The sequence below is a fragment of the Perognathus longimembris genome, chromosome 2 (assembly GCF_023159225.1).
Source record: "Perognathus longimembris pacificus isolate PPM17 chromosome 2, ASM2315922v1, whole genome shotgun sequence".
NCBI classification, from domain to species: domain Eukaryota; kingdom Metazoa; phylum Chordata; class Mammalia; order Rodentia; family Heteromyidae; genus Perognathus; species Perognathus longimembris.
Window position 1 is genome coordinate 101,453,968 of NC_063162.1, and position 11,834 is coordinate 101,465,801.

The window sequence follows — 11,834 nt, forward strand, 5'->3', positions numbered from 1 at the left end:
GTTCCCAGCCAGTAGGAACAAGTAGAAACGAACAACATATTACAACAGCTACACTGAAAATTTAGGGACTGCCTTCATTTGTTTTCTACTAAATTTAACAGTCTTTCAAGATGTAGGTTTTTCCTTTGAAACTCAATTAAGGCTCTAGAAACAAATAAATGTTTAAATGCATACTGTACTCAATATTAAATAAATGTTTATGTGAATGCTAGATAATTTCCCTTACAGAGTATAAGGGATTTCCAGAAGATAGCAAGCAACTATGTACCCTGAAAGACAGTGATTTTCATGGGAAGCAGAATAAAAAAAAAAAACTGCTGATACATTCATTTATTTTTAACACACACACCACACACACAAACACACACCACACACCTGTTATGTAGCCCTATGTGATTGAAGGCCAGCCTTTAAATCACAATCCTCTTGCCTCCATCCTTTGGGTGCTGGGGTTACAGGCAGGTGCTACCATGCCTGGTGCAATACACTCATTTTAGAGAAAACTCAGAAGAAACTAGTATTCTATAGTCTCAGTAAACTTTTATTCCAGGATGATGAAAATTGCAGAATGTCCTCTGTACGACTATCATAAGCTCTTGAGTCTTTCTGAACAGAAGGCTAAAGGCATCTACAAAAAAAGTTGTGTTTTGTTTGTTATTGTATTTTAAATTGGTAAGAAGACTCGAACTCAGGACCCGGGTGCTGTCCCTGAGTTTTTCTGCTCAAGGCTACTGCTCTACCACGTTGAGCCACAGCTCCATTTCCAGTTTTTTGGTGGTTAATTGGAGTTAAGAGTCTCAGGGTCTTTCTGCCCAGGCTGGCTTTGAACCATAATCTTCATATCTCAACCTCCTAAGTAGCTAAGATTACAGATATGAAATATCAGCCCTTGGCTTACAAATAAAGTTCAGTGGAACACAGGTTTGTTCTTTCATTTGTATTACAAAGGTATGAGCCACCAGCCCTTGGCTTACAAATAAAGTTTAATGGAACACAGGCATGTTCTTTCATTTATATATTTTTATGACCAATTTCAAGCTTCTTAGAGCTGACTAGCTATAAGACAGCTATGACCCCTAACCCTAAAATATTCACTCTTTGAAAATAGTGTATTTTCAGTTAAAAGAAAATTACTACAGAAGTTTGGCAACTCCTGCTCTAAGCATCTGTTGCCACTGAAGAAAGAAAATTAGAAAAACAATATAGTTTACTTATGCAATTCTTTGAAGAAGACTGAGTTACCTTGTTACTACACAAGACCAATTTGTACAAGGTTATTTTCTATCATCCAACCCATTCACTCTTCATAGAGTTGAAAGTAACATTTTAAAAGATTTAACCAGAACACCCTAGTCAGCCAGATATGGTACATTCCTACAATCCCAGCTACTTAGGAGGAGGAGGTAGGATCATCAAAGTCGCAGGGTGACCCCAGGCAAAACTGTAAAACCCTATGGGAAAAACAAAGTAAAGCAAAAGGACTGGGGGCATAGCACAAGGTCTTGAGCTCAGTCCTCAATACTGTCAAAACCGAACAAAAACAAAACAAACACCCTATTCTCCAGCTTCAAAATGAAATGGGCTCTATCATGTGTGCCAAAGGCACTCTTTGTCTTGTGTAAAAGCTTATCTTATTTGAAGAAGGGAAGAGGAAATACAGAAATGGTGAGACAAAAGGGTGAACCAACGCATCAGCAATACTCACTAGACATTATGCTGGAAATGAACTTTACAACTAAGCAGGGAGGGAGTCGGAGAAGAGGGAAAGTAGTAGAAAATGAGAGAGGGGCTAACATTGTTCAAAAAGAAATGTACTCATTACCTTACCTATGCAACTATAACCTCTCATCTTTACAATAAATTTTTTTTTTTAAATCCACCATTTCTCCCACCCCCACTTAGTGCCATTCAAATCCAGCCACCGCTGTCATCACACTCCTTGGTGCACACTGGCAAGACTTGTCCCTGTCCAGCCTTCTGGCCTCACACCTCAAGGAGACCTTCTGGCCTTGAATGATTCTGGAAAATCAGGGGTCTGGTGGTTTAGGGTTTGAATTTTCTTACACTGTTTCACTGAACTTTTAGCATTTCCTGTTTTTAAGTGCTCATTGATTTACTTTGTTTGGATCTGCTCTAGACTCTAAGCTCCTAGCACACTGGGACTTGCTCATCTTGCCCACTACTGTACAACTGGCCTGATATGCAAAAGGCTTCCGAAGAAATTCTATGGAGTAATATAATGCATACCCCACTATTAAACACTCCCAGCTTCTACATGCTAGACATATACAACCCTTCAATTCTTCTTAAAAGTATTCCAACTAAAACTTACTTTGGTTTCCACAAGACTCTTAAATATTTATACTCTCTTTGAATTCATGTCAGAAAACAAATACCCGTTTACACTAGAGGTTTGAGGATCTGGTGATTATGTTCAGTCCCAGAAATAATACAAAATGTCTAAATGATATGTCATCTACAAAATACAGCACAGATTTTCCTCACAGAAAATTTCCAATTATCTGCCTAGATTGAATTAATTATCAAATCTTTAGTAATAATTCCTAAGGGCTATAATTTAGCTTGCCTTCTGGTTTCTAAGATATGTATACATACATATATATATATATATAGTTTTTATTATGTACAGAGAAACCACATTCAACCTAAATAGAAACTAAAGCACTTTATTGTAATCATTAATATACAATTAATATATTAATTACAAAGAAAGTTTTATAGAGGTATTATAGGGAGGGCAGTCCTGGAGTGAATTGCCCAACCCACACAGTCCCATCCTTCTGTAGGCCTGCCTACCCCCTTGTTGATCAGGGTCCTGAGTAGCCACATTAGTTGGCCAACCCTGCCTCAAGTCTCATCACTGCTGGGTTTACCAGAAACACTTGGGAAACTGAATTTTGAACTGAGAGAAACAACAATAGAGAGAAAGGAAGCCAGGTGCCTTTCAAAGACAACATTCATGTCCTGAACTTGTACAACTTGCTGAAGAACTCCAGAGGTGGGCTGGCTCCTGCCTGCTTGCCACGGCTTGACCTTTTCAAACTGGTTCTCTAAGCATCCCTAGTATTTTCTTTCTTAGGCTTTTATCAATTTGATTGGATTCTACTATGCAGCCAAGTGAATCTTAATTGGGATAACCTTCTTAACATAACTGCCAGCAATTAGTGTTAATAAACCAACTTCACTCTCAGTAGCTAAACAGTAGCTAAACTCTCCCTCCCTCTCAAGGACTCACAGTTTTTGAGGAGGAAAAAAAAAATGTTTAGAAACTGGAAAAATTCAGAAACTGAGAAAAAACTGGAAATACAAAAACTACATATTGTTTTCAAACTATATTGTTAAGTGCTCTTAATTTAGTTGTTTAATTATTTATTAATTTTGTGTGTCTGTCCTGGGACTTGAACTCAGGGCCTAGGCACTGTCCCTGAGTTTTTATGCTAAAAGCTGGCATTCTACCACTTGAGCCACAGTTCCACTTCTAGATTTTTGCCGGTTAATTGGAGATAGGAATTTTATGGACTTTCCTACGGGGGCTAGCTTCAACCCATAATTCTCAGATCTCAGCCTCCTGAGTAGCTAGTATCACAGATGTGAGCGACAGGTTCCTGGCCAAGTCAGATTTTTTAAAATTGAACTACCTGATCAAACTTATCTCCATCATAAAATTGTATCACATATACTTAACCATAACATAATCAATGTATGGAATCTTTAAATGTTTCAGACAGATGCATAAAGTGTATGATACTGAAGGCTGAGTTGAAGACTGCACAAAGTGTTTAAGATTAATCACAGATGAGTGAGAAATGTCTTTATTTTTTTAAAGCAACATAATTTCCAGGCTGGGATTTGTGGACTTCATCAAAATAATTTAAGTTCTACTGGTAATAAATGCTCCCTGGGGTTGGGAACTCCTACGGGCACAGTAACCAACTGAGCCTTAAGATCCGAAGTACAAGGCCCCCGATCTTCCTACCACTAGATCTCCCCCATCTCAGGAAGCCTCATGATGGAATGAGGTCCCTGCTACATGCTTTTCTATATTAAAATTCTATCTCATTGAAGTGTTTTTTTGAGAATTACATATATATGTTTTTGCTTATACTTTTTTTGTGGCAGTTCTGGAGTGTAAACTAAAGGCCTGAATTTAAACACCTTACTAAGTAGGTGTTCTGCCACTTTAGGTGCTCAGCCAACCCATTTTTGTATTGGTTGTATTAAAAAGTGGGGTCCCACTTTATGCCTGAGCTAGCTTGTATTGCAAGCTTCCTATTTGTGCTTCCCTTTGTCACTGGGATGACAGGAATATGCCACTGCTCCCAGCCATTTTGCTTCGCCCTAAACTGAGATTACACGTCAGTACTACAGCAGCAAGCCTTGGTCAAAATGGAATCTCTTGAATGTTTATGCCAGAGTTGGCCTTGAACTACAATCTCTAATCTCTGCCTCCCAAGTGAATAGTATTACAGGCTGAAGTCACCAAGACTGGGTGCTGTTTTAAGGTCAAAGAAACAAACGGGACATTCACAAAGTATATACTAAAACAAAATAAAACAAAACAAAAAAAACATCGCTATCATCTGTTTCCAGGCACAGCTTACTTTTACTGAACAAATAAGAGTAAAGCTAACCTAAAAGACACAACTTAAAAACTATATCAAACCCTACTAGACAAATTCTTGCAAAATTATGGGCTTCCAAGAAATCAATGAATGTGAAAAATATCAAAACACACAGATTTTAAAAGAAAGTCTTAACTGTTGTGCTGATGTTTCAGAAGTAATTTCATTTGGTTTTGTTTTTTTGCCAGTCCTGGGGCTTGAATTCAGGGCCTGAGCACTGTCCCTGGCTTCTTTTTGCTCAAGGCTAGCAGTCTACCACTTGAGCCACAGCGCCACTTCGGCTTTTTATATATATGTGGTGCTGAGGAATCGAACCCAGGGCTTCATGTATATGAGATGAACACTTTATTACTAGGCCATATTCCCAGCCCCAGAAATAATTTCATTGTCATATTTGTTTCAGAGTAAGCTTCTGTGGTTATCCATTAACAGGAGCAGAGGGTCTCTCCCAGAATTTTTTTTTACTATGTAATAAAAATAACATGGTGTAAGAAAAATAACACCACAACTATAAAAAAGATAGCTGAAAACACTTCTCAGTCCTAGAATATACCCTGCAAAAAAAGAAAACTGCAATTGCAATGAGCTCCTGTTTCTTTTTATCCAGAAACATGCTTTTTGGATAAAAAATAGCTCTACAGAATTTGAAGTAGAAGCAGACTATCAGAGATAAAATTATGAAAAGATATAGATAAAATAATTCCACTGCATCTGCTGTGAACCTGTACGCCTGTTAACATCTTCTCTGTGATTACTTTCTTTACAAAGAACAAGAGTATCGATTCTTCAGTATATTACATACCCTTGACTCCGCATCATCTTCTTCTTCGTCAGGATTATAAGCTTCTGCGCATACTATAAATATAAAAATGGACACTGTAAACATTCACTCGTCACAAAACACTAAAATGAACAAATACTTAAAATCTAATGAACAGAAAGAGGGCCATAGTGTATAAAACCTAGCAATTCCAGGGCAAGCAATTTACTTCCTAAAACTGATTTATATAATGACTTATAAAGAACTTCTGAGAATATAAAGGGCATTTTAAGACACTGACAGTTAGTTGCATTTTGCTTTCTCCTGCTCAAAGTAAGGCATATTTATCACTGTGTTTTCCTCCACTGTCCCATAACCAATGTGTAAAGAAGCTCCTGTAACACCCAGAAGTTGAATGGCATTGCTTAAAATCTTTGCCAATTTAAAAGGAAGAGATTCAAAGAATTAACAATTATTAAATCTGAACAACCGTCATGTCTATAGACTATATTTCTTCTTTTGTTCCTATCTGTACGGAGTTTTTGGTTTCTGTTTTTTTCTTCAATCAGAGTTTTAATAACACTTGATCTATTGGAATGTTCATCATCCTTTCACTCAATTTGCTTCTTAGTAATTGTTACAAAGCTTTTACAGATGAGACTCCTGTTTGCTTATGCTTAATGCAGTGATACATACTGAAGAATGAAATTCTCCAAATGCAATTTACTCAATATTATGATCATATGACTGCCACTACTGTGAGCTTAGATGCCATTTTCTCACTCTCTAATCCTAAGAATTGTTTCTTTTCTCAGTTCTTTTGAAGGTAGGACTTTTTACATCTAGTCTGCATCCAAAAGAGACTTATTCATGCATTGATATAGAAATGGAAAGAACAGGGCTGGGGATATAGCCTAGTGGCAAGAGTGCCTGCCTCGGATACACGAGGCCCTAGGTTCGATTCCCCAGCACCACATATACAGAAAACGGCCAGAAGCGGCGCTGTGGCTCAAGTGGCAGTGCTAGCCTTGAGCGGGAAGAAGCCAGGGACAGTGCTCAGGCCCTGAGTCCAAGGCCCAGGACTGGCCAAAAAAAAAAAAAAAAAAAAAAAAGAAATGGAAAGAACAGGATGGGTGCAAGGCTGATAAATGTCCTATGGGAGCCTCAGGATGGAAACTATTACCACAGCCACTAGTACCAGAGCTGCCATTGTTACTGCAAAACCTCACCTGTCTTCTTCTCAGGCACTGCTTTACTCACCTGCACCCATTGTTCTTAACCAGGTCCCACTTTGCCCTCCACAGCAAAGCTATGACAATGTCTGGATTGTTTTTTACTGGGGGTAGGAGAGTGGCTACTGGCTACCAGGTTCAGGTAAGGATGTTGCTAAACATCATTTTATAATAAACAGTACAGTACAGTCCCTAGACATCCCTGTACCAAACAAAGCATTACTTGGCCCCAAATGTCAAGCTTGTACATTACCTTACTCAACCCCACAACCCTATGGTAGGAGTTAATGTCATCATTTGATAGATGAAGGACTAGGCATAGAGAGGTCAAGACTGCACATTCTGATAAGTGACATTGACATTTGAACTTAGGACTGTCTATGTTGACTCTAAAGTCCTTACTCTTACTCTCCTGTCACTGTCTGTTATTCACTTGCTTGCTTGATGAATTTATCAGCACAATGCCTGGACTTCAGCCTTGAGCATCAGAAATCCAGCAGAAGTAGACCTGTCTGTCATAGAAACCCCACATTAAGGATCCTCACTGAGATAGCTAACCAGAATGCCAAGTTACTAGCTAACTTCTTGAGGCAGCATGGAGTCAGCCTGACCAGCCAGTTCTCTCCCTGCAGGAAAACCACAGAAGAGCCAAATCACAATTAAAAGGTTGCTTGGCAAATATGATCTGGGAAGCTATGGAGTTTGTCAAATAAATGGAACATCTAATGGCACTGGGCTAGACAGCCTGAGGCATACACACACACAAACTACAGATGGTCCTGCTAATGTGCTGGGATGCTTTAATTGGAACTCTCCAGAGGGCATGAGGACATCTACTTCTATTTAGTTTTCTATCTCCAGTAGCTGAACAGGCAGGTTGGCTACATAATTTGGTACGGTCCAGCACAAAAAGAAAACAGGGGCTCCAGGTTCACAAATTTAGATTTTTCAGACAGAGGCAGCAGAGAATTAAACCAAACATAGGTGACTTATGGGTATGTGGCCCATCAAAGTGGCCTAGTTCACAAATCAACACAAGACAAGGTAATATAGTAGATAATATAATACTTGGAGGTTTCTTTTAGCAGTACCGAGGTTTGAACTCAGGGCCTCACGCTTGCTAAGCAGGCACTCTTTGAACCATACTTCCAGACCGGATTTTTACTTATTTTTGAGATAGGGTCTCATTTCCTGTCTGAGCATGCATGTAAATGTGATCAACCAATGCTCAGCTTCCTGGTAGCAAGGATAACAGGTACATACCATCATGTCTATAGCTCTTCATTGAACTTGGGACTCACAGACTTTTTATCCATATCCTCTGACATATCAGTGTTGATCTTACATTGTGCTGATCTCACAGAACACCCTAATTCTCTTTCTCTTGATTTTTAATCTGCTAACCACTAAGCCCTAACTAAACATAAATGGGGAAAGAATCTATTAAATTCCACATTGCTTATCAATTGTTCCAGTTGCATTTATTACTTAACATTCATCTGATAGTGTGTTTGAGCTATCTGGTTCATTATATACTATTTGTACAACATTGTAAGTACCAAGTTCTTAGCATTCATGTTTTGATTGTTTTATCACTTTACAACTAACTCACTTCCTACAGCCAATTCAAAATCAAACACTGCAATTTTGTAAAAGGTGCCTTACATACAGCTCCTTAGAGTAATGTTTCCTCAAACTGGAACCATCCCTTCTCTCCCACCCCCACTAAAAAGCCAGATCAAGAATCACACTATGGGTTGGGATGTAGTTCAGTGGTACAGCTCTTGCCTAACCTCTGAGGCCCTGAGTTCTATTCCAAGCACCACGAACAATGTCACACCTTGAGTCTGTCTTCTCCTTACATAGCTGATTTAGAAGCCTCCACTTCTGTGCTCATCGTCTAGCTTCTCCCAACACAGAAGAGGAGCATGCTGCTTTCACTTATCACCTCATAGTTTCCAAATATGTTACAATCTGTTGGCTCTCCAAGCTGGGACTATCTATTTTCTTCTTCATCTTTATATTTTACCTACAGTATGTTTCCGGACTTAACGCACATATGAATAAATGACCAATAAACAAGCTTGTGAGGTCTTTAAGAATGACATTTGTTTTTACTATTTCATCACAATAAACCTGCATTAGGCATTACAGACTCCCAAAGATGAGTGCATGAAAGGAGGGAAAGAGGGAGAAAGAAATGAGGAAAAGGAGAGAGAGTAGGAGGTAGGGAGAGAAGAAAGGTGAGAAGGAATTAAGGGAGGAAGGGAGGGAGGAAGGGAACTACTGTTGTTGAAATGTCCTCCTTTATCATTTGTTCAAGAAATGAGGGTAAAGAAAATGAATGAAATAAGTGCCTCTGTATAGTCATCCGAAGGCCTGGTCCAGAGATTAGAATCTCAGTAAATATTTCTGCAATATATAAATGAATGGCAGGCTCTATGTCTGGATGGCCAATCAAATCAAGGTCTCCACATAACTACTACTACTACAGCTTGTATTCTTTCTGAAATGTACTTAAAATTTCCCTATCCTTTCTAAACACTCTGAAATTTAGCTTGGAGCTCTTATTTTATTCTTTGACAATTCAACAGTAGTGAGAAATGGAGTTTTATTTTTCAAACTTTACACTCATTTTTGCTGTTATAGCACATATACATATGTATATATCTAGCGCATATATATATACATATATAATTGGATACCATATTGGTTGTTGAGAATAGTCCAAGGATTTAAGCAGATCCCCACACTGCGAGAACTATACACTGATATAGCCAGACAACTGCCACAGACTCAGAAGAGATGGGAACGAAAGACTACACTGTCTTGTATAATTTGGCCTTCAGTCTTTTTGTGCACTAGAAACATGACAAAGGCTATACCAATTCTCAACATTTTCACCAAGACCCTGATTCATTTTGTTGCTGATGCTTGAAATTAAGTACCATCAAAGCAACTGGATATTAAACCAGTATACAAACCATATTGGCATCCTAATAAAGAATAAAGAACTGCATGAACCATTGGGCACTCAGCTCAGTAATACACACAGTATTCCCTCCATAAATATTTATTGGAAGAACCAAAGACAAATCTGGCCTATACAGAATGACTGTGCTGTGTGCTTTGGAGACCTTCTGTCTAGAAAAAGAAAAGATTCTATACAACATACAAAATGTTAATTGTCCATATTCTCAATACACAAAAATTTTAGCATACTTATTTAAATAATAATCAGCTTAAAATAAGCAATTATACAAGCACAGGTGTATTAGACAACAGAGCTCTGACTCAATGTAGTTAAACTTGGCTTATTGAAGTGGAAATGCCTTCCTAAAAAAGGAAAGGAAATTACTTTTGATAACTATCAGGTTGATGCATGTGCCTCAACCCAGAAAAATGGTTCTTAAAGCCAAGATTTGACTCTTTGAAAATAAAGCACAAATATACATAGCATACACAAACACATACATTTTATGTATTATATATAAGATAGATAATATCTGTGGCAATAAAATTTCATTGAGGGAGGGAAGTCTACAAGGAGATGGGAAGGTCCATAATGAAGACTGGGAAACAATGGTATAAAACACAGTAATTACAAATAAGTGAAAGAAGATGCATAGTGATATTGACAGGTGCCCCCTTGCCAATCATTTCTGCTCTGGTAATTTGGTATATATTATTCTCATACACTTGTAATGATCTCAAGCTTGAACTCACAGAGCAGAGACATTTGGAGAACATGCCCCAAGTAAACAGGTTCACATTTTGATCTCAAATCATGTTCTAACAAAAGGCCTAATTTTATCCTTTATATATTTGCTAGTTGCCGATACTTTATGCTTATAATCCTAGCTCTTGAAGAGACTGAAACCCTGAGGGGTCAAAGTACAAAGCCAGTCCAAGCAGAAAAATAGACAAGTCTCCATCTCTAAAATAATGAGCAATAAGTCAAGCTACAGGCATGACTGCTGAATGAGTGCTAGGCCCAGAGTTCAAATCCAAGTATAGGTGTGTGCATGTGTGTGTGTGTGTGTGTATGTATACACATATATATGTATATACATACGTGTGTATATATGTATTTCTTGAAATGTGGGTGTGACAAAGAATAAAGAAGTGATATACACATTTATAAATGGTTACATATACATTATAAGCAACATGTAACAGATACGGAAGATCACAGTACCATGGGAACACAGAGGAGGGAGAAGCATCCAACTGCATAAAGACCAGAATAAAGCTTCACAGTGAAGGAACTCCCTAAATAGTTGGCAGAGAGCTGAAAGAAGACTGAGGAAAGAGAGTCCTTAGTGCCCTGTGGTACTCCCAGCACCTGAATCACTGACTGGCACACAGTAAATGTTAACATTACGGGGCAGGAAAAAAAATCATTATTTTGGTTGGTAAAAGAAGAATTCTTTCCTTCCTTCCTCTTGGACACACAGATACCACATGGCAGGTTAGCTTCACAGCAGGACACAGTCTTAAATCTCAGTGACTGGAAACAGCATCAATTGATTTCTTGCTCGCAAGAAATAAGGTATATCCACCTCAGGACAGTGGGTACTTTGCTCCCTGTGGCTGTCACTGGGGGCTGCAGGCTGACAGGGCCTCCAGTCTAGAAAGCCAGAAGGCCCTGAAGCAAGAGCAAATGGCTCACTGACTCCCAAAGTTTCTACCAGGAAGTGGAAGAAGGAACAAATGTCACATTATAAGTGCCATGGTCACTGCCAACTTCAGAGAAATGAGGTAACATGATCTTGCCACAACCTCAGAAGTTGAGAAACCCAGAGTACTGTGTGATCAGTCCTGATGACCACCAACGAACCCAACTGGTAGCTCCAACCCAAACTGTCTCCCTTCCTTCCCCTCTCTTCCCTCCCTGTACTCTCTCTTCCTGCCTTCTCTTCCCTTCCCTTCCTTTCTTTCTCCATCCCACAGGCTTAGAAGGCAAATGGAGGAAGGACTGCTATTAACCTCATAGTCTACTAAACAAAAGGAAAGAAAGGGCTGTAGCAGAGCTTGTACACCTGGCCCTGGGTTGAGCCCAAATGGGGAAATAAAGATAAAGGAAAAGGGGGAAAGAAAATGAAAGGAAAAAAGTTCTAAACTTAATACTTTTCTACTTCTTGAATCAAAAGACTGAAATATTAAACACCTGTAATCCCAGCCACTAGGGAGGCAGAG

At 38.8% G+C, this 11,834-nt stretch overlaps 1 protein-coding gene across 1 annotated transcript in view; it reads right to left on the bottom strand.

The window, feature by feature from the left end:
* Positions 1-11,834, bottom strand: part of Prkar2b (protein kinase cAMP-dependent type II regulatory subunit beta) — an 82,893-nt gene that overhangs the window by 32,922 nt on the left and 38,137 nt on the right. Inside the window, exon 3 of the mRNA XM_048339811.1 lies at positions 5,446-5,498. Coding sequence (XP_048195768.1) covers positions 5,446-5,498 — 53 coding nt within the window. The remainder of the gene's footprint in view (positions 1-5,445; positions 5,499-11,834) is intronic.